At 39.2% G+C, this 23,766-nt stretch overlaps 2 protein-coding genes and 2 pseudogenes across 5 annotated transcripts in view; 1 reads left to right on the forward strand and 3 right to left on the reverse strand.

Moving 5' to 3' along the window:
• Positions 1-23,766, forward strand: part of POLN (DNA polymerase nu) — a 178,855-nt gene that overhangs the window by 59,077 nt on the left and 96,012 nt on the right. The window contains exon 14 of the mRNA XM_079154398.1: positions 480-545. Coding sequence (XP_079010524.1) covers positions 480-545 — 66 coding nt within the window. The remainder of the gene's footprint in view (positions 1-479; positions 546-23,766) is intronic.
• Positions 1-23,766, reverse strand: part of LOC306670049 (small nuclear ribonucleoprotein-associated protein N-like) — a 132,272-nt pseudogene that overhangs the window by 32,679 nt on the left and 75,827 nt on the right. The gene's annotated exons all lie outside the window — the stretch shown is intronic.
• On the reverse strand, positions 3,597-5,357 carry LOC306670048 (tropomyosin alpha-3 chain). 2 transcript variants are annotated; one of them, XM_079154493.1, is made up of 2 exons: positions 5,196-5,357; positions 3,597-5,061 (listed from the first exon to the last, which is right to left on the reverse strand). In XM_079154493.1, the coding sequence occupies exons 1-2, from the start codon at positions 5,261-5,263 to the stop codon at positions 4,581-4,583; spliced, it is 549 nt and encodes a 182-aa protein (XP_079010619.1). In that variant the 5' UTR covers positions 5,264-5,357; the 3' UTR covers positions 3,597-4,580. The 2 variants fall into 2 exon arrangements, with proteins under 2 accessions (XP_079010619.1, XP_079010618.1); XM_079154492.1 differs by having other exon boundaries at positions 3,597-5,357.
• LOC306669296 (mediator of RNA polymerase II transcription subunit 28-like) lies at positions 15,019-16,047 on the reverse strand (annotated as a pseudogene). Its single transcript has 2 exons — positions 16,043-16,047; positions 15,019-15,822 (listed from the first exon to the last, which is right to left on the reverse strand). The product of its transcript is annotated as a mediator of RNA polymerase II transcription subunit 28-like (transcript).

The raw sequence follows: 23,766 nt of genomic DNA on the forward strand, positions 1-23,766 counted from the left end.
CTACTTAGGAGGCAGCTCTGTTTCTGGCCTCCTGAACTCACATCTGTCGCTGTATCCCACCAGAACCATTCGAGGTAGATGTTGTCATTTTAGTTTGAACATGAGACTGCAGTCAGATTTCTCTGCCTTCTTTGAGGCCACACAGCAAGTGACAGAACATGTCTGTGCTGCACAGACCCCACTTGAGTCCACCACAGCCATCATCTTTCTTTTCCCCACACACAGGTTTTAAGTGACACAGAACCCTGTGTGTCCTATTGCTGCTTCTCCCTGGGTTAGGGGAAAGCTTCCTTTTCACCCACCCCTGATCCTGTGCAAGACTTTGTAACCCCAAGGATATTTTGGGGTTGGGAGTTCAGGGCCAGTGCTTGTGACCTCTGGTGCAACAGTGAGTGCTGTGTTGTGGGTGAAGGGCCCAGCATGTTCTTGACTTCTCAGACCATTGCCAGAGTCTCAGCTGATTCTTTTAACTGATACAGGGCTCCATTTCCTCCACATGGAATCATACGGGAACTGTGACGGGAAGACTTTCAGCCACACACCCTGTAAGTAAGTGCTCTTCATGAAATGCCAGTTCCATGCCGGGCTTGAAGTTTTGCCTAGATATGTGCTTGGGCATGGAGAAGACATCATACTGATGCGTGTGTTTTATTTTGTGTATGCATTCCATTGGTGCTTATGCAGTACCTCTAGATGCTGGGAAAGGAGTTCTTCCCACCCAGAGTCTGGGCTCTCCAGTGCTGAGAACAAAAGGGGCCCACCTCCCTCAATCTTCCTTCCAGGCTTGTGCTGGTGACTTCTGATTTCCAGGAATGCCTCTGAGGGCCACCTTCTTTTTTGGTTTTTGAGGAATATTTCTGGTGAAAAAAGCTATAAGTTCCCTTGGGTTTATTATGCAGCTTTAATAACACTTTGAATAATAAACTCTTAAATAGTTCTATATTTCTGATGGAAAGAAGACCTGTCACTAATTTCGTATTATAGAAAAAGTTCCTTAAAATACAGGAAACAAATATAAGCTAATAAAAGTTGCCTTTATGCAGCACTAACTGTGGTTAGTTAACATCCTGTGTCTTTCTATACTTTTTGCTAGCACATATTATTTATAAAATACTATTTTTTTCTACAAAAATAAAACCATTGTTTTATATTATGCTTTTTTGATGCAATATCAATATTGATCTATGTCTATATGTGTATTTATACATGTGAATTAAATGTGTGAGATTTGAATATATACTATATTTTATATATATATATATAATTATGAATATATGCTCATGGTAAAGGAATTCAAGTAATGTGAAGGTTTATAGAGTAAGAGAATGTAAGTCTTTCCCTTACCTTGGTAATACATCTGTCCCATCGGTCCCTGGTTAGCAGCCAGGCTTCACCTGGACACCTACACATATAGTGTAGCCAGTTCACATAGGCAGAAAGGGCACCCTGTTAACCTGCTGGTGGTGGCTGTGTGAGGAGGAGAAAGGGACTGGTATTAGGGTAGCTCCTCTTGGGCCAGGCCACCAGCTCTAGGACCATACGTTCTTGGGTCTCAGTGGGACTAGTACCCATCCAGGAGGGTGTCACTTGGGCAGCCCACTTTATGAAGCTCCTCTGTGGTCTAGACCTTGCTGACAGTAATAGTGATACTAAGTGACACTAATTCTCATGCCAACACCAACCTAAACCTCTGAGAGAAAGCACTACTGTCTTACTGCCCTTGGTTTAATTTCTCAGTAACCACATGCACTGTGCCTATTCTTTGAGTTGATGATGCTTCTCATGCAGGAGTTACTCTGGAATTCTGCTGGCAAAACTCATTTTTTATGGAGGACCTTGGCTTTTCCTGTTGGGCTTATAAGTTCCTGTTTTCCATTACATGTCTAGATTAACCTCTTGTCAGACTTTACTCTCTTCCACAAGTTTCTAATGGTGCTGATTTGCAGGTAGCACTCCTCTTAGGTTTTCAATGCAGAGCTAGCTTTACTTATTTTTGTTTCAATTGAACAAACTGTTCAATTGAAACTGTTGTTTCAATTGAACATTTGAAAAGAGGAGGTATAAACAACACATGCATTCAGCCACTGATTCAACAGCTGCATTGCATCTATGCATCAACTGTCTCTGCTGAGGGGCTTTTGGATTGTTTTCAGTTGTAATTTTATTTTATGGAGAGATGCCATAGACATACCTATATGTGTATTTTTCTGACAATTTCCATAGCATGAATTCCTAGAGAGAGAATTTCTGAGTCAAGATAGCTGTGTCTGTTTAAGGCTTTCCATTGCTAACTTGTCCTCTAGAAGAGTTGTGTTTCCACCACATGATGTACAAGGCCCCATCCTCTGATCTCACCAACATAGCTTTCGTTTTGGTTACTACTTACAGACTTTTTAAAAAAATGTCTCTTCCTTTAAAAATGTTGGTGAGATTGACTACATATAGCAATCATTCTTCCATGAATTGCCTGCTGGTAACATTTGCCATTTCTCTGAGGATATCTGTGTTTTCTGTTGGTAAAATAAAGCTCTTTATATAGTAAAGGTTAATCCCTTCATATAATGTTGAATTACTTTTCTCCATTTTTTGTTTTTAATTTTTAGATATATATTCTGTCTTGTCATATTTAAAATGATGTGCCCCCCTCCCCACCCCATGGTGCTATGGACTGAACCCAGGATAATTCAGTTAGGATTGTCTTTCTCGGTCTCTTGCTTATCTCTGTCAGCACCTGCTGTGGGAACCCTGCAGGCCATCTGACATGTCCACTTTGTTCTTGTCAGTGTGTGCCCTATACAGGGCATGTTGAACCCTCTGAGTAAACATCATGTGCTTTGTCCTACTGTATGGCTTTATGTTGTCTTGGGGCAGATTTTCAGGTGTGGAGTCCTGGGGTCAGAGGATAATCCCTTTTTGTTTTTCATCGATCTATCAGATTTACTTGCAACTGCATACAGCCCTCGTCTCTGCCCTGAGTCGTGGATGGCAGTGCTCTCCCTACCATTGTCAGTGACTCTCCCTGTACAGCAGTCCCTTGTTGGTTCTGCTTCGTATCATCTCAGGCAGGCTTTTCTCAGTCCAAGGTTATTTGAATGTTTACCTCTATTTTCCTATAACTTCAGTGCTTTTTTTTTTTATTTTTTTTATTTATTTATTTATTTATTTATTTATTTATTTTTGGAGGGACTGGTTCTTTATTTCAAAAAGACACTTGTCAATATTCAGTATCAAAACAGTTGCACTATTGGTTTCTCTTTCTCCCAACTGGCCCCAAAGAGACCACAACAAAGGAGAGTACATTTTAAGCCAATAAGCTGCAGGATGTATACCTAACAGACCTCACAGAAACCTCATCTAAAAGTGGGGATTGGGTTGAGAAAGAAACGTTGAAAGATCAGCACACTGCCAGCCCAGACTGCAGGACTCTCACAGCCAGATGGGGTGGCCAGGTACCCCAGCCCCAAAGATGCAAAGTTTCAAAATAATATAAAATTTAAAAAGTTTTGTACACGAGCTATTCAAGATTCTCTAGCACTGACTGATACAAAGCACAATGAGATGGCACTTTTAGATACAGCAGCTTCAGACCCAGAAAAGGGTGATGAGATGAGTTTCATATGGCTAAATCAGTGGCAAAAACATAATTTTCTTTTTTTCTTTCTTTCTTTTTTTTTCAAGGAGACAGGAGAGCAATTAAGTGGTCACCTCAAGATTAAGGGGCCCATGATCCATTCTGTGAACACCTGCAAGGGGGTAGAGATGGGAGAAAAATTTGGTCTCAGGGCTAAGGATATGTATGGCTCAATGATAGAGCATTTGAGGAACATGCAAGAGGCCCTGGGTTCAATCCCCAGCACCACAAAAACAAAAGGTCTCAGAGGTCTCACCATCTTAATTTGGTCATTTCTGATGAAAAAAATAATAATAATAATAAGTAAAAAATAAGAATAAAGTTGTCTAAAGATACCTTAAAGCTAAAAACAAAACAAAACCTGAATAGCACGGTTTTTGTTATTTGGCTAACTCCTCTTGGAATCACCTTTCTGGTTTGGCTGGTACTTTGCACAGAGCAATGAGGTTTCCCATAGTACAGTCTTTCCCTGGGCTCTGTTTGGCTTTCAGTAAGGCAGGCCCATTCCTCTTTTCCTTCTCTACAGAGAGGGCAATAGGGATTAGGCTGGAAAGTTACCTTCCAAAAGTGAGAAAGGAATTAGATTGCCGCTTCAGAGCTATGAAATTATTTGGAATGTTTTACAAATGGTTACTGTAACAACAAAAAAAGTAATTACAAAATGTGTACATCACAACATGCTTTTAAAGACACTTTGCGTTGTGCTCACATTCCCTTAAATGTTGTTCCCAAAAGTGCTCAGCCTTTAGCCCAGCTGGAATCTCTGGGAAGAGGCAGAGACAGTTTGGTGAAAAAGACAAGGGGGTGGGGGTAGAGGGGGTGTTGAAAGGAGAAAGCAGCCTTCCAGTTAAAGATCAGCCCTCAGTTTCAAGGTCAGCTTCAGGCTGGCTGGCCTCAGGCGAAGTCAGGGTCAGAGGGAGGAGCAGCAGCAGGGCGGGACTGGGGAGCTCTACATCTCATTCAGGTCAAGCAGAGTCTGGTCCAGCATCCTTTGTGTACAGAGGTGCTCCTCTTTGGTGCATTTCAGCTTATCTTCCAAATCATCAATTGTCTTTTCCAGTTTGGCTACTGATCTCTCAGCAAACTCAGCACGGGTCTCTGCCTCCTTGAGTTTATCAGTAAGAATCTTTATTTCTTCCTCATATTTGTCTTCTTTTTGAGAGTACTTTTCTTCAGCAGCATTCAGACACTTCAGGTTCTGGTCCATCAGTCTGATCTGCTCATCCATCTCTCGGCAACGGGACTCTGCCAGCTCAGCTCGTTCCTCTGTGCGTTCCAAGTCTCCTTCAATAATCACTAACTTACGAGCCACCTCTTCATACTTCCTATCTGCTTCTTCTGCAATGTGCTTAGCTTCTTTGAGTTGGATTTCCTGGAGTTCCATCTTTTCTTCATCTTTTAGGGCCCGGTTTTCAATAACCTTCATACCTCTCTCACTCTCATCAGCAGCTTTTTCTGCTTCCTCCAGCTTTTGCAGGGCAGTAGCTAGACGCTCCTGAGCACGGTCCAGCTCCTCTTCAACTAGTTGGATCCTACGGTTCAAGGAGGCGACCTCAGCCTCAGCCTGTTCCCGGGCCCGCCTTTCTCCCTCAACTTCCCGTTGGAGGCGCTCAGCCCTCTCCTCAGCATCATCAGCTTGCTGCTGCAGAACCTGTATCTTGCGCTTCACCGCCTCGACGGTGGTGATTCCGGCCATGGTGCCCACCCAGCCGCTCCTCGATATCCGCCTTCTCGCTTTTGTTTTTTTTTACACATAAAACTGAATCCAGCTATTTTTTAACCAGTTATTATTGCCATAAGATGACTGGAATTTGTAATATGTTTTTTCCTTAAAGTGCACAAAATATAGTTGATGATTTTGTTTGTGTGTATGTGGTGCTTTTGGGGATCAAATGTAAGGCTTCATGCAAGCACTCTACCACTGAGTTATATCCCCAACCCTATATTTTTAAAAATATTTTAAAATATTTTTTTAAAAACCAGTTATAGTTGTGTATTAGTCTGCTTTTCCTCACTTTGACCAAAATACCTGGTAAGAACAGTCTAGAGAAGGAACGTTTATTTGGTCCAGTTTCAAAGGTTCATTCCATGGTGGGCTGACGGAGTCGCTCTGGGCATGAGGTAAGACAGAGCGGCATTCTGGGAGCATGGTGGCAAAGGAAAAGCACTCACTCACCTCATGGTGGCTGGGAATCAGACAGAGGGGCAAGGAAGGGGCTGCAGGGAAAGTGCTCCCTTCCAGGGCGTGCACCCAGTGACCCACCTCCTTCAGCCACTCCCCATCTGCCTACCGTTACCACCCAGTTAGCCCATTCGACTAGGATGGACTGATCAGTTACAGCTCCCGTGATCTCATCATTTCACCTGTGAACACTCCCAGGGGACACCCATCCAAACCATGACACATTGTTTTCCAGATATTTATAGTTTTCTATAAAACTATTTCCCCAGTTTTCTCTTGCATATGCAAACTCTCAGAGGAAAGTCATTGCTAACTGCTGACTCTGCTGCAGCTCATTGCCACCCACACTCACATTATTCTGCTTGGGGTTGTTTCTGATAATAGGAAAACGTATAATGTTTTTGTCTTATGGTTTACTTACATCTTTCGCTCTATTTTGACATTGTAATGAAGCTGTAACAGGTTATGGTTTGTTTAAGAACTGTAAAAAATAGTTGAGTTGATGGATTCAGCTCCAGTCTCCATAATATATGTAATAAACACTTTGAAACATTTTTACAATAGCTGTTTTAAGTCTTTGTCAGAAAATACCAACATTTTATCACCTTAGTGGCATCTTTTGATTGTCTTTTCCCATGCAAGTTGAGATTTCCTTTCTTCTTTCTTTATGTGGCCAGTAATTCTGAGTTATTTACTAGACATATAGAATATCATGAATCTGGGTCTTGTTTAAAAATTCCATTAGAATGTTGCTATCTTTGTTTTAGTGGGCATTCAGCTTGTGGTCAGGCTCAGCTGCGAGTTTTCTCACCTGCATGTTGTGGTGACGCTATGTTCTCTTGTCAAAGCCTCTGCAGTACTATTTACGCATTTCCGCTGGCAGCCACCCAGTGGTCAGTCTAGGAATTGAGTAGCTTTCTGTTGGTTCACCTATCTCAGGTGCTATCCTCGGGTCTGTTCAGGATGAGAACTACACAGGTTGAGCCCAGAGGTTTTAAACAACTCTGTGGTATTGTTTTCCTAAGCTCCTTTCTCTCCATGTTTTCTCCTCTTATTTCTGGTTCCTTGGCACTTTCTTTTTTGGGCCTTCTAACCTGAAATCTGAGGCTTTGGTAATGTGGCTCTGCCTCACACTTTTGCCATTGGCCCTGTGTCCATTACCAAGCTATGGGAGAGGACTGAGAAGAACAAATGGTGAACTCGCTGCCTGTCTAGTAGTACATTAGATTCTGGTTTGCTTCTCCAATCTGCCCGTTGCTGTTAATATGTCAGCTCTTCAGATTGTTGCCCTGTGCATTCTGTCAGTGAAGTGTGCATACTACATCTTGCTAGGAGTGGGAACCTTGACTTAAGTTTTTAACAGCTTCATTGAGATAAAATTGATATGCCAGAAACTTCATATATATCACAAATACTTCGTTAAATTGTGACATATGTATGCTACCAGGAAACCATGCCCATAATCAAGATAGTAGACATACCAATTCATGCCTAAAGTATCCTTGTGCCCCTTTGTAGTGTCTCCTTACCTCAACCTTCAACTTGTACATGTGTCCCAGGCAACCACTGGCTTGCTTTTTGTCACAATAGATCAGCTTGCGTTTTTGGAAATTTTTATCAATGGAATTACACACTATGCATTCTTCTATTGTCAGACTTCTCTTCAAGCATTATTATTTTGAGATTCAATTATGTCAATCTGTGTTTTGATACTTCATCCCTTTTCATTGCTGCCCAGTACTCCATTAAATCTGTGTGCCATGATATGTTTATAATTTCATCTACTGGTCCATATTTGGGTTGCTTCCAATTTGGGATGTTACTATACTCATTCAATCACAGTCCTTTAAGGGCACATGCTTTTTTTTTCCCCCTTCTTTTATAAAATTGAGGACTCTCATAACTGGGTAATACAGTAGATATATGTTTTACTTTTTAAGAAACTGTCAAACTATTTTCCAAAGTAGCCCTACCATTTGACTCTCTTTTTAAAAAAAATTTGATTCATTGTACACAAATGGGGTACAACTATCGTTTCTCTGGTTGTACATGAAGTAGTCATACCATTTGAGTACATACATGTACATAGGGTAATGATGTTTGTCTCATTCTATTATCTTTCCTTCCCCCTGCCCCCTCCCCACCCCTCATTTCCATCTACACAATCCATCCTCCTTCCATTCTTCCCTTACCTCTGCCCCCCTGTTATGTATCATCATCTACTTATCAGAGAAATCATTTGACCTTTGGCTTTATGGGCTTGGCCTATTTCACTTAGCATAATATTCTCCAACTTCATCCATTTACCTGCAAACTCCATAATTTTATTCTTCTTTATGGATGAATAATATTCCATATATATTAATGGAATATTATTCAGCCATAAAGCCATATATATATGTATATATATCACAGTTTCTCTATGCATTCATCTATTGAAGGGCCTCTAGGCTGGTTCCACAATCTAGCTATGGTGAATTGAACTGCTATAAACATTGATGTGGCTACGTCACTGTACTATGCTGATTTTAAGTCCTTTGGATATAGGCCAAGGAGTGGGATAGCTGGGTCAAATGGTGGGTCCATTCCAAGTTTTCCACCAGTGGAATCTTCACATCCCCGCCAGCACTTGGTATGGTCACTCTTAAAGTCTAGCCATTTTAGTAGACGTATGCTGGTATTTTGTTGTGATTTTGATGGCATTGCAATTCAATATCATTTGACAATGTGCATTTAAATTTAATTGTACATCATTCCATATGCTTGTTTGTCATCTATCTTTTCTTCTTCAGTGAAGTACCTAGTTAAATCTTCTGCATATTTTTGAGGAATTGTTTGAGAGTTATTTATGTACTTTAGATGCAAGTTCTTTATTAGATACATATCTTGCAAATATTTTCTTCCAGTCTGTGGTGTGTCCATTCTTTTGACATCTGAAAAGCAGAAATTTTAAATTTTAATGAATTCTGATTTATTAGAATTAGGGTTCTTTATAGATCTTGCTTTTGGTGTTTTATTTAAGAGATCTTTACCTAAAGCATGATTATAAACATCTTATTCTGTGCCTTCTATATGTGTTTTATAGGTTAGAGTTTTATATTTTGGTCTATAATACAATTTGAATCATGGTAAGAAGTTAAGTGTCTAAATTCGTCTTTTTTCATTAGTGGGTATCTGGTTGTCCTTCCATCGTGTACTGAAAAGACCATTCTTTCCCCTATGTAATTGTCATGGCATCTTTGTCAAAACCAAATTCACCATAAACATAAGTGATTATTTCTGTACTCTGAATTTTGCCTGTAGTTTTGCTAATGGGCAAAAACTATACTATAGTTATCTATACTATACCAAAACTACCCTGTTTTTATTATTGTACCTTTCTAGCAAGTTCTTTAATTGGGTAAATCCTCCAGCATTGTTTTTGCTTTCCTTGGGTTTTGTTTTGTTTTGTTTTTGCAGATGTTGGTTATTCTGGATCTTTTATATTTCCATATGAACTTTATTCAGCAACTTGTTAATTTCTGAAAAAAAAAAAAAAAAAAAGCCTGCTAAGATTTTCATTGGGATTACTTCAAATATAGAACTCAGTTTGAAAGAATTGACATCTTAATATTTAGTCTTTTATCCTATGAAAAAGGTGAATTTCTTCATTTATTTAGACCTTTTTTAATTTCTCTCAGTAAAGATTTGTAGTCTCTATGGTGTAGGTCTTTTTGTATATTTTGTATATTTTGCTCTCTTTCACTGTTGGAGAGCAAACCCAGGGCACTTCACTCCTGAGTTCTATCCCAGTCCTTTTAATTTATTTTATTTTTCCATGTTTTTCATTGATACATTATAGTTTGATAGAGTTTGTTGTTACATATTTGTACATATACACAATATAACAATGCAATTTTGCCCAAATCACTCCCCAGTTCTTCCCCTCTCCTTCCCTGCCTACACCTCCTGGTCTCTTTTGTCTACTGATCTCCCTTTGATTTTTAGGAGATCTGTCTTCACTTTGTTTTCCTTTTTCCTCTCTAGCTTCCACACATGAGAGAAAACATATGACCCTTGATCTTCTGAGTTTGGTTTATTTTACTTAACACAATGGTCTCAAGTTCCATCCATTTTTCCTGCCAATGATGTAATTTTTCTTAATGGCTGAATAAAACTCCATTGTGTATATGTAACACATTTTCTTTATCTGTTCATCCATTGATGAACACCTAGTCTGATTTCATAGTTTGGCTATTGTGAATTGTGCTGCTGTAAACATGGGTATGCATGTATCACTGAGGTAACGTGACTTTAATTCTTCAGGGTAAGTACGAAGAAGGGATCATATGGTGGTTCCATGCCTAGTCTTTTGAGGAATCCCCACACTGATTTCCATAATGGTTGTACTAACTTACAGTCCCACCAACAGTGTAAAAGTGTTTCTTTTTCTCCACATGCTCTCCAGCACTTACTGTTTGTATTCTTGATGACTGCCATTCTGACTGCAGTGAGATGAAGTATCAGTGTAATTTTGATTTGCATTTCTCTAATTGCTAATAATGTTTAAATTTGTTCACGTATTTTTTGGCCATTTGTATTTCTTCTTTTGAGAAATGTCTGCTTAATTTATTTGCCCATTTATTTAATTGGGTTATTTGACTTCTGGGTGTAAAGTTTTTTTTTTTTTTTTTTTTTTTATTTAGCTCTTTATATATTCTGGATATTAATTATGTCTGAGAGGAGTAACTAGCAAAGATTTTCTCCTATTCTGTGGGTTCTTTCTTCACATCCCTAATTGTTTCCTTTGCTGTGTAGAAGCTTTTTAATTTGATGCTGTCCCATTTATTAACTCTTGGCTTTATTTCCTGAGCTTTAGGGGTCCTACTGAGAAAGTCATTGCCTGTACCTAAAAGCTGGAGTGTTGACCCCATGTTTTCTTCTAGGAGTTGCATAGTTTCTGGTCTTAATTTCAAGGTCTTTGATTGATTTTGAGTTGACTGTGTGTGTGTAGGTTTCTATCTGTGTCTTCTATTCTGTACCATTGGTCTTTGTATCTGTTTTCATGCCAGCACCAGGCAGGTTTTGTTACTACAGCTCTGTGGTATGATCTGAATTCAGATGTTGTGAGGCCTCCAGCATTGCTTTCTGGCTTAAAATTGCTTTCGCTATTCTGGGTCCTTTATTTTTCCAAATGAATTTTAGTACTCTTTTTTCTAGATCTGTGAAGAATATCATTGGTATTTTGATAGAGATTGCATTGAATCTGTATATTGCTTTTGGTAATATGACCATTTGATCAATATTTATTCTTCCTATCCATGAACAGAGGAGGCCTTTCCATCTTCTGAGATCTTCTTCAACTTCTTTCTCAATGTTCTGTAGTTTTCATTTTAGAGGTCTTTCACCCCCTTGGTTAAATTTAATCTAGGTATTTTTTATTTTTTGGCAATTGTGAATGAAATTGATTTCCTGATTACTAAGATTACTTAGTGATTTCACTAAGTGAGATTACTAAGTGATTTTTGTCCTTAATTCTGTTAATGTGATGAATTGCATTTATTCATTTGCATATAGTAAACCATCCTTGCATCTCTGAAATAAAAGACGACCTGGTTGCAGTGTACAGTTTTCTTAATATGTTGTTGAGCAAAATTTGCTAATATTTTATTTAGTATTTTTGCATCTAAGTTCATCAGGGATATTGGTCTCTATTTATCTTTCCTTGATACATCCTTATCTGTTTTTGGTATGAGTGTGATACTAGCTTCATAGAATGAAATTGGAAGTGTTCCATCCCTTTCTGTTTCATGGAATAATTTGAGGAGTATTGGCATTAGTTCTTCTTTAAAAGTTTATCAGCATTAAGATGAGACGGTCATGGGCTTTTCTGTTGGAAGTCTTTTTTGTTACTGCTTATATCTCATTACAGGCTTTTGGTCTGTTTAGGTTTTCTTCATCCTCTTACTTCAGTTTTGGCAATTGTTATGTCTAGAAATAGGTCCATTTTGGTCTAGGTATTCCAATTTGTAGGAGTGTAAGTTTTCAAAATAGTTATTAATGATCTGCTGGACTTCTGAGATGTCTGTGGTGATTTATCCCATATCATCTCTAATTTTATTAATTTGGTTTTTCTCCCTTTTTCTTTTGGTTAGTTTGTCTGAGGGCTTATCAATTTTGTTTACTTTTCAAAGAAACAACTCTTTGTTTCATCAATCCTTTGCAATTTTTTTTTTAAATTCTCAAGTACATTGATTTTGGCTCTGATCTTAATTATTTCCTTCCTTCTACTGGTTTTGGAATTGGTTTGTTGTTCTTTTTCAAGGACCTTGAGATGCATCATTATGTTTTTTATTTGGGATCTTTCTTATTTTCTTATATAGACACTCATAGCTATAAACTTTCCTGTTAGAATGGCCTTTGTAGTGTCCCCGAGATTCTGGAATGCTGTGTCCCGATTTTCATTTGAGTCTAAGAATTTTTCAATTTCTCCCTTGATTTCTTCTGTCACTCATTCATTATTCAAAAGAGTATTGTTCAATCTCCATGTGTTTTTATGGTTTCTATAGGTTTTGGTCATGTTGCTTTCTCATTTCATTCCTTTGTGATCTGATAAGGTACAAGGAATATGTCAAGGTTTTTTGTATTTGCTAATAGTTTCTTTGTGGCCTAAATTATGACCTGTTTTGTAGAAGGTTCTGTGAGCCACCAAGAAGAAAGTATATTCAGCTCTTGTTGGATGGAATATTCTACAGATGTCTATTAGATCCATTTGATTTATAATATTTTTCAGATCCAAAGAGTCTTTATTGAGTTTCTGTCTAGATGACCTATCTAATGGTGAGAGAGATGTGTTGAGATCACCCAGTATTATTGTACTGGGGTCTATCTGGGTCTTCAGTTTGAGTAGTGTCTGTTTCATGTAACTAGGTACACTCACATTTGGGGCATAAATATTTATTATCGTTATATCTTCTTGTTGGATTATTCCTTTTACCAATATGGAGTGATCTTCTTTGTTTCTTTTGAATAATTTTGGTGTGAAATTTGCTTTGTCAGATATGAGAATTGCTACTCCTGCTTGTTTTCAGTTTCCATTTGCATGGTATATTAGTTCCCATTCTTTTACTTTCAGCCTCTGGCTATATTTACATGTCAGGTACATCTATAGCAAACAGCATATAGTTGGGTCTTGTTTTTTAATCCATTCTTCCAGCCTATGTCTTTTAATTGAAGCATGAGACCATTTAAATTCAATAATATAGAGAGATGTTTATTAATTCTGGCCACTTTGATTTATTTCTAATGTTTAATTCAGTCCTGTTTCTCATTTGCTTGGTTGCTTTTCAAATCAGATCTCTTCTTTTGTGAGCTCTGAGGTTTGCTTTTTATTTCTTTTGTGTGCAGTATTTCTTTAAATAAGTTCTGTAGTGCCAGTTCAGTAGTCATGAATTCTTTTAGTTTCTGCTTATCATGGAAAGTTTTAATTTCATATTCAATTTTGAATGTTAGCTTTGCTAAATATAGCAATCTTGGTTGACAATTATTTTCTTTCAGGTCTTGGAACACATCTACAAGCTCTCCTGGCTTGTAGAGTTTTTGCTGAGAAATCAGAAGTGATTCTGATTGGCTTGCCTCTAAATGTGACCTGACATTATTCTCTCTCTCTCTCTCTCTCTCTCTCTCTCTTTTTAAACAAACAGACAATACTGAAAAATTGTTATTTATTTGACAGGTAAGTTCAGAATTAATATAAAGAAATGACAATGACTTGTATATACACTAATTCAAAACATTTTCACTAAGCACCAAATAGAATAGTTTCCTATCTTTTCACCAAAAACACCTTTATCTTTGAAAGACTGCCTCAAACTTAGTTTATTTAGGTTTTTAATCAAGAAACTGAAGTTGCAAATCAGAGCTTCTAACTAGCATGAGATGACCAGATTAAATCCTTATGAGTAAAGAATAACTTTTAAGTTTTGACCTATACATTCAGACCAAGGGGTATGCTGGCCTCAGACTGGTCATCACAGGGCCACAAGACAAGTATCATCCTCACAGCACACAAACAAAATGAGTAATATATGTAAATATAAATATAAATACATATACATATACACACACACAAAGTGAGTGCAAAGCATCACATAAAATACATGTTGTATATATTCAAGGGGAGTAGTGCCTATTTCCCATGAGTATACAATGCAGCAAAAGGCACAGAAACAGATACCATTCACTAACCCACAAGACAGTGGAAGGAATGAACGTCCTGTGCCTTGGAATGGAGTGGAGGCTTCCTGGACCGGGTGGCATCCAGGCCACACCAGGAACATGAGTGGATATCGAAACATGTGGGGAGGGATCTTCAGGGTTGGAGAGGACAAAACAAACCAAGACACAGACCTACTGACTAGTCAGAAGACAGCAGAGTGTCTGTACTGGCTGAAGGAATGTGATCTAAGAGAAGCATAACAGAGAATAGAGCACCTCCTTCAACAAGAGGAAAAAATACCTTCCCCAGAGGAACTGTGTGCTCTCTATAGAAGTGAGATAGCTGAGGATCACTCTGCAGGTCTCCTCCACCCAAGGCCCTAGTCCCTCGGAATCAAATTCATGAGCAAGAATCTTCCTTCATATAAACTGCCTTTTCTCCAAAAAGTAAAACAAAAACACAAGCAAACAAAACAAAATTCAAAAGAAAAAGAATCAGACCAAGCTTTGACCCTTGTATTTCACCTGTGTCCCAGCTGTCATGCTAGAGACTGGGTCTGCTTTATTACTCACACTGGTTCATTACTGCAAGGCATCTAGTGTATCATGCTCCTAATACAGCTCCCCTTCAAACAGTCAACGCCACACATCACATAAACTCACCTAAACAAAAGGCAGCATCCACTTAAGGATCTACTTATATTACTACACTAACAGCATATTTTAACCCTTTTTCTGACCTATTTACAAAATATCTACACTCTGTACTGCTGTGGAAACATTAGCTTCCTCTTCATGAGGTAGTTCAAAATCTTGAGACAACAAATTGACATATTTTTCTCTACTACCATGAATGGGTAGTAATTGTAAAAGACCTAAAACCAAACTCCTTCTTCCCAGTTCTGGAGTATTGCAATTTCCCCCCTCAGATAATACCAACTAACAACTAGAAAAAAAAAAAAAAAAACTATATAAAAGTCATATAAAAATTTTAAAAACAAGCAAAACCCAAGAAAGAATCGGTGTCATCAAACTAAGTTTAAACTTTGCTACAAACAAAATAAAACCTCACTTGGTTCACCAAGCTAGAGGCATTTTATAAACTAATCAAGTAATTAACAGCTCATAAAAATTGGGGAAATTTTTAGGTGGAAACAAAATTAACACCAACTCATTCCCTAGCATATAATTCTTCTAAAATGCCACATCTACACGGAGAGAGGTTTGGTGAAACTGTCTACAAGAGGCTACCTTATAGGCCAGACCCCTCTCAGGTCCGCTTCAGAGGTGCAGGGATATTGGCAGAAGCCTGCTCCAGGTAGGCCAGGGAGCCCTGGGGGACTTCAGCTGGCTTTTTGTGCTGCACATTGATGTCTTCCAGCTCCTGCTGCCAGTGCCTTACCTTTGTCAAATGCTCCTGCACCAGCACATCTTTCCCCTGGAATTCATTCCTTAGTTCTGAGACGTCTTCTTTGATAATTTGCCCTGGTTTCTGGACAGACAACTGTAATCATTTTTGTAGAAAAAAACATTCTTTCTGTCTTGCAATATCTAGAAACTTGAATACACAGATCAACACCATTCAGATTTCTTCCTGATCAGTGCCATTAACATAATCCTGACACACAAGAGAAGCAAAGCAAGGCTCGAATGACAACTCCAACTCATCCACCAAGTTGCTGTAAGAAGTTCTCAACGGGCCAGGCGCTGCTTGGAGAAGGGAAGCCTGGCCCTGGAGTCCCGGCTGGGGTGGCGGTATCTGGGAGGCTGCCTGGAGAACATACCACCCAGTGGAGCGCGTGTTTGGGATGGACTTTATTCTCTCGAGGCTTTAAAAATTCTATCCTTGTTCTCTGTGTTAGGCATTTTAATTTTAATGTGTTGTGGGAAAGTTCTGAATGCCTCCTGTGTCTGGGTGTCCTACTCATTCTGAAGGTTATTATTCTGTTATTGTTTTCCTGAAGAGTTTATCCTTTCCATTAGCCCACATCTCACAACTCTTCTCAATTCTAACAATTCTTAAATTTGGTCACTTCATGTTATCCCAAAGTTCTTGTATATTTTTATCATAGTTATTTTTTTTCTTTAATACTGTCTGAATATTTAAGGTCAGTCACTTTGTCTTCCAGCTCTGAGATTCTGTCATCAGCATGGTCTGCACATTACACAAACTGAACATTTTATTTGATTTATTGTATCTTTCATTTCTAAGATTTCTGTTTGGTTCTTTTTCCATATTTCTATCTCCTTATTGAATTTCTCATCCAAATCCTATACTGACTTCCTTAATTCATTTGTTTTTCTGTCTTCTCTTGGAATTCATTGATCATTTTTATAATGATTCTTTTTAGTTCCTTATTTGATATTTCATCCACTTCAATATTTTGGAGGGGGTCATTTGCTGGTGAATTATGAACTTTAGGAGGTGTCATGTTATCTAGCTTTTGCATATTTCTTATATTCCTGTATTGGTTTTATGCATCTGTTGGAAGAGATTTTTCTTCCAGTCTTATGTATGGGCCTTTTTAGGGCACAGTCTTTACTTGCCCAAGTGTCCTAGAGTGATCTAGATTGAGAACTCCTTGTAGGTGTGGTATCTTTATGTTATTTCATTCTGTTTTTGTTATAGCAATTGATAGCTTTAGGTGTGACATGGGGGCCTACCCCTAGCTATTTCTACTTGGGACTTGGTCTTTAGTTTGTTGTTTTGTTTTTTTTAATTAAAGTATAGCTGAATATTAAGTCATTAATTTGCATGTGGAGCAAGGCATGCTATCTTTTGGTCAAGTGTGGTTCAGCAGCACCAATTTCTACCCTGTGAACTTGTAGTGTCCTTATAGGTACCCAGTATCTCACAGAATAGGGGGAAACAAGCAACAACAACCACCAATGCAAACAATATACAGTATTAAACTAAATACTTTGTTCCTACTATGACATCAACAGTGTTAAATTGCCACCAAGCAAACAAACAAACAAACAAACAGAAATGGTAGGGTCAGCAATTGCCAACAGCAAAAAAATAAGTAACCATGAACTATGCCTGGCAGTAAACTACAGGTGTCAACTATGTATTCATAGCAGTAATAATTGAAACAGCATTAATGGTGGGGACAGGAGTTATATAAACCAATTAGCGCTAAAAGATGGTAAGAATATAGTTAATTAAGAAAAAAGAAAATGTCATAGGAAGGTAGAAAAGAGCTCACAGTCTCAAAAAGAGTAAGCAGAAGAAATGTAATGTGGGGGTTTCATCCATGTCCAGCGTGGATGAGGGAAGGGATAACTGTCAGAGGATGGTACTGGTGATCAGTTAATCACTAATAAACTTATTTAATCAATAAACACAAGAACCAGTACTCCTCAATTGAAAATGGGTGTGTTAGATTGGGCCATACTAGATCTGGCTTCCAAAACATGGAGGACCGCACCTTCACCTTTCTTTATAGTCACACAGGTAAAGGGGCCTGGACCAGGAGGGGCTTCTTCTGTGAGGAACAGGGTGGGGTAGAGTTAGGGAGGCCATTTGCTCAGGGAAATAGAATATCCTTAGGTGGTGAGCCACTCCACACAGGGCCACCTACTCGCCTAAGGTCTGGAACAGTCTCTCATGACTGCCAGTTCCTGGGAGTCAGACCTCTGTATCCCATGGATCAGCTAAGTGTGATTCTGCCAGACATGGATGGCTCCCCACAATGTAGGATATGATGGTTATAAGGAAGGAGAAAACAGAATAGAATTGAAAAAGAGCAAAGGAAGAGCAAAAGAATGAACAATAGAATTTGACTATTAGCAGAAGAGAGAAGGAGAAGCAAGAGAAACAGACAAATGAAAAACAATTATACAGATGAGAGGTCCAAGATGGCGGACTAGAGGGAGGCTGCGTTCCTTGTTGCTCCGTAACAACGGATTCAAGTAGAGGATATCTGTTTCTCGGTGAGGCAGTTTTTGCTGCTTATCGATCCCCTGCTGTTTACCCCATTTGTCTGCTATGATCACCTGCAATCTGCCAGCATATCGAGGCCTATTTTTGAGAGCAGATTGCTCACTGTCAGGCGTCTATCATCCACCATTTGCCTGCCTCTCGCCTGCCCATCGCCTACCTTACCCCTATCCATCACCCAACGCTCGAGGTTCACCTCCCGATCGTCCGACAGCTGCCAGCAGACTGACCACAGACCGCCAGTGGAGCACCAGCTGCCTCTGTCGCTTGGAAGTTCACTGTCACAGTACCTGCAGGTTTGATTACATGTGGCTGCCGCCATTTTGAGACAACAGCCAGGCCCCGTAGGACCCCTGGCAGGACTGACTGAGCCCCATCTTCAGGATCCCTCAGCCCAACCGACCACTCCCTGCCTCTGGGGCCCTCACGTCAACTGACTGCTCCCTGCTGCCAGGACCCCCAGACCAACTGACTGAGCCCTATCACCAGGACCCCAGACCGACTGCACCCGGCCTCCAGGATCCCACAACCACACCAAACACACGGGACCCCCAGGACCCCTGCCGGACCAACTGCATCCCATCTCCAGGACCTCCAGCTGACCACGTCCACACCATGAGCTGCAACTCCCCATTTGCCAACACATTTCGAAGCCAGAGCAGCCATCTTGGATAATCCTGGAAGCCGTAGCTCCAATCTTCAGGTGGGGCAAATCCCATCTTGCGACGCCTGCTGGAGGCTTGAAGCTCATTGTCAGGTACCTCTCATGCATCAGGCTACTGAAGACTGGGAGGTTTCATTAGTATATGACTGTTATACAGTAGATTTTCTTTTTTCTCTTTTTTAAAAAAAATTAAGTTTTTATTTCTTTACTTTCTTGCTTTCTTTTTCTTTTGTTTACCTGTTCCCTCTGAGTCTTTCTCCCTTTTTTGCATGCTAACATCCGATTTCTTTTGATTACACTCTCACCCTTTCTATTTTCTAGAACTTCTGTATATTCTTTTCTTATTCCATTAACAGCCATATTCTACATCCCTCTGCATCCTCTTTGTCCTCCATTAGAAACTGCAGACCTTACTGCAAACCTGTTTCTTTTGCCGATGATAACATTTGAACTCATTTTGTTTATTATGACAATTTTGTTATTGTCCCCATAGGGGCTATTTGGTCTAGGATTGCATAGTGTCTGATTTGGGCACTGCTAATATTGATCTCCCCTTAAAGAAAGGGTTTTGGAAACCTATAGGGCCACTATAAGCCTATAGGGGGAAATCTGCAATACCCCAGATCTGCACTGCTAGACGGGAAGATACATGAACAACATGAAAAAACGAGGGAAGAAAATGATCCAAACAAATCTAGATTCTATAGTAATAGAATCCAATGACAGTATGTTAGAAGAAATGTCAGAAAAGGACTTCAGATTATACATGATTAAGATGATTCGCGAAGCAAAGGATGAGATAAGAGAGCAAACGCAGGCAATGAATGATAATACCAATAAGCTGAAAGAGCACCTGCAGGAAGCAAAAGATCATTTCAAAAAAGAGACATTCTCAAAAAAAAAAAAAAAAAAAAACCAAACAGAAATTCTTGAAATGAAGGAGACAATAAACCAAATAAAAAACTCAATGGAAAGCATCACCAGAAGAGTAGACCACTTGGAAGACAGAACCTCAGACAATGAAGAAAAAATTTTTAATCTTGAAAATAAAGTCGCCCAGACAGAGAATATGGTAAGAAATAGTGAACAGAATCTCCAAGAACTATGGGACATCATGAAAAGACCAAATTTAAGAATTATTGGGATTGAGGAAGGCACAGAGGTACAAATGAAAGGAATGAACAACCTATTCAATGAAATAAATCTAAAGCATGTTTATACGCAAGCGACGAAACATCTGAAAGGGAAATGAGGAAAACAACTCCATTTGCAATAGCCTCAAAAAAAATAAACCACTTGGGTATCAATCTAACCAAAGAGGTAAAAGATCTCTACAATGAAAACTACAAAACACTGAAGAAAGAAATTTAAGAAGACCTTAGAAGATGGAAAGATCTCCCATGTTCTTGGATAGGCAGAATTAATATTGTCAAAATGGCCATACTACCAAAAGTGCTATACAGATTCAATGCAATTCCAATTAAAATCCCAATGACGTACCTTACAGAAATAGAGCAAGCAATCATGAAATTCATCTGGAAGAATAAGAAACCCAGAATAGCTAAAGCAATCCTTAGCAGGAAGAATGAAACAGGGGGTATCGCAATACCAGAACTTCAACTCTATTACAAAGCAATAGTAACAAAAATGGCATGGTATTGGCACCAAAATAGACAGGTAGATTAATGGTACAGAATAGAGGACATGGACACAGACACAAATAAATACAATTTTCTCATACTAGACAAAGGTGCCAAAAATATGTAATGGAGAAAAGATAGCCTCTGCAACAAATGGTGCTGGGAAAACTAGAAATTCATATGCAACAGAATGAAACTAAACCCCTATCTCTCACCCTGCACAAAACTCAACTCACAATGGATCAACGACCTTGAAATCAGACCAGAGACCCTGCATCTTATAGAAGAAAAAGTAGGTCCAAATCTTCACCTTGTTGGCTTAGGATCAGACTTCCTCAACAGGACTCCCATAGCACAAGAAATAAAAGCAAGAATCAATAACTGGGATAGATTCAAACTAAATAGCTTTCTCTCAGCAAAGGAAACTATCAGCAATGTGAAGAGAGAGCCTACAGAGTGGGAGAATATCTTTGCCACTCATACTTCAGATAGAGCACTAATTTCCAGAATATATAAAGAACTCAAAAAACTCTACACCAAGAATACAAATAACCCAATCAACAAATGGGCTAAGGAAATGAACAGACACTTCACAGAAGATGATGTACAAGCAATCAACAGATATATGAAAAAATGTTCAACATCTCTAGTAATAAGAGAAATGCAAATCAAAACTACACTAAGATTCCATCTCACCCTAATTAGAATGGCGATTATCAAGAACACAAGCAACAATAGGTGTTGGCGAGGATGTGGGGAAAAAGGTACACTCATACATTGCTGGTGGGACTGCAAATTAGTGCAGCCACTCTGGAAAGCAGTGTGGAGATTCCTTAGAAAACTTGGAATGGACCCAGCTATCCCACTCCTTGGCCTATACCCAAAGGACTTAAAATCAGCACACTACAGAGATACAGCCACATCAATGTTCATAGCGGCTCAATTCATTATAGCCAGATTGTGGAACCAACCTAGATGCCCTTCAATTGATGAATGGATAAAGAAACTGTGGTATACAATACAATGGAATATTACTCAGCTATAAAGAATAATAAAATTATGGCATTTGCAGGCAAATGGATGAAATTGGAGAATATCATGTTAAGTGAGATAAGCCAATCTCAAAAATCCAAAAGAGGAATGATCTCACTGATTAAGCGGATGATGACACTTAATGGGGGATGGGAGGGGAACAAGAATGGAGGAAGGAGGGACTGTATAGAGGGAAAAGAGAGGTGGGAGGGGTGGGGGGAAGGAAAAAAATAATGGAATGAATCAAACATCATTACTCTATGTAAATATATGAATATGCAAATGGCATGCTGTTACGGCAGGTACAAACTGAAACAACATGTATCCCATTTGTTTACAATAAAAATAAATTTAAAAAAAAAAGAAAAGAAAAACAATTATACCAAACAATTTGGCACAGTGAAAACACACAAAAACAAAAAGGAAAGAAAGATTCTTAATGAAAAATTAAGGAATCGTTTCCACTGAGGTGGTGAAATTAGTTGAAAAGAATAGATGGAAACTGTCTATGCCTGAGTGTCTTTCAGTTTCTTCTTGGACTATATAGGGATAGTGAGAGCAAGGGCTGGGGGTTGTTAACTCCTTTCTCTTTTTAAAAAAAATTTTTAGTTGTCAATGGACCCTAATTTTATTTGTTTATATGTGGTGCTGAGAATCAAACCCAGTGCCTCAATGCTAGCCAAGTGCTCTACCACTGATCTACAACCCCAGCCACCCCCCATTTCTCTTTTTGTGTTGCTCACCAAGCTGCCAGTTGGAATGGCCTAAGACTGAAGCTAGTTCAAATAATTCTGTTTTTTTCTCCCCAAAATGAAGTAGGATGGGATGGGAAGTACTGTCAACTGGAGTTTTGTCTGTATAGACCAGATTTATGTACTCCCAGGGTGGGGACACTATAGAGTTCCAGCAGGTTGGGCCCAAGTTGAATCAGGCCTCAGGGACTTTGCTGGGTGCTGTCTACTCTGGAGAGATTAGATCACACCACTAGGGCCTGGAAGTTGCTAATCTCTGCTGGGAGTCTGGATCTCAGGAGCTTCCCAAGAATTCTACAGACGGCAGGGCAGGGGAGCCAATCCTTCACCCCTCTGCTGCCCACAAACACAGCCCTGAGTATATTCACACCCACTTGTTTAGATTCCCAACCCACTGCAGCTGGTCACATGAGCCACCAGACTCAAAAAGAGAAGGGAGGTGGGCTTCCCTTTGCTTTTCTGAATTGAATTCTTCTGGGTAAAATATTCTCCGTGCCTGTTTTCCTCCTGTTCTGCTAGGCACACTCCTAGGCTACCCGGGAGGCACTTGGCAGGACAGTGTAACTATGTTTGCTCAGATCTACCAGTTCCTGCAGCAGCAGATGCTGCAGCATAGCCTCCTCAAGATTGCTCTGCCTCAGCTCTCCGTGGCCAGTTGGAATACACAGGCACTTTTCAAACACCAGTGCACAGTGCAGCCTCTGGATCAGCTAAGGGCAGGCTGCTTTTCAGATCTGTCCATTGTATTTCTTGCTACGTTCTCCTCCCCTTTGTGCTGAACCATTGCTGCTGCTGCTGCTAGCAGCTTGGCTTCCATATAGTCTTTCTTCTTCATTTAATGTACCCAAATTTCTGAGTCTCTAAGATACTCTGACTGTCCAATATTGAGTTTTAGTGAACTCTATCTTTGATCCACCTTGCAGAGAAGCAGTACTCCTGCTGCTTGAATCCCAAGCCACAGAGTGACTAGGAATGCAATCTTCCTCTAGCCCACCATCTTGAATACTCTCCCTTTTTATTTTTGATTTTGAGATAGGGTCTTGCTATATTGCCAAGATTGGCTTTGAACTTGCAATCCTCCTGCTTCAGCCTCCCAAGTTGCTGGGACTATAAATGTGTACCACTGTACCTGGACAGATTTATCTAAGCATTTCATATTTTTGTACAATTGTGAATGGTATTCTTGTTTCAGTTCCCATGTTCATTGCTAGTATATAGAAATATGGTTTTTACTTCATTTTGCATTCATGCTACCTTGATAAGCATTCTTATTTGTTCTAGTAATTATTTTTGCAGATCCCATCAGATTTTTTCTGTAGATGATCATGTCATATGTGAATGTTTTACTTCTTCCTTTCCTATGTGGATTTCTTTTATTTCATTTTCTTGCCTGACTCCAGTAAACAAAGCATCTTCCACCCTGTTCAATAGAAGTGGTAAGAGCAGATGTCTTGTTCCAGATCTTATGAGAAAGCATTCAGTCTTTCATTGGTCTATGTCTAACATCAGTACCCTTAACTGGCTTGAGGAAGTTCTCTTCTATTAACAGTTTGCTATGAGTTTTTATATGGATGTTAGATTTTGTTTAATACTCTTTTGATCCATGGAGAGCATCATGTTGTTTTCTTTTTAAGTTTGTTAATATGATAAATTACACTGATAGATTTTCAAATGTCAAACCAATTCTGCATTCCTAGAATAAAACCTAGGAATGTATTATCATTTT

This window comes from Sciurus vulgaris, assembly GCF_902686455.1.
Source record: "Sciurus vulgaris genome assembly, chromosome: 9".
NCBI lineage: Eukaryota > Metazoa > Chordata > Mammalia > Rodentia > Sciuridae > Sciurus > Sciurus vulgaris.

Excerpts from the sequence above, each read along its gene's own strand:
- LOC306670048 (XM_079154492.1), bottom strand. The coding sequence starts at position 5,327 with ATGGCCGGAATCACCACCGTCGAGGCGGTGAAGCGCAAGATACAGGTT.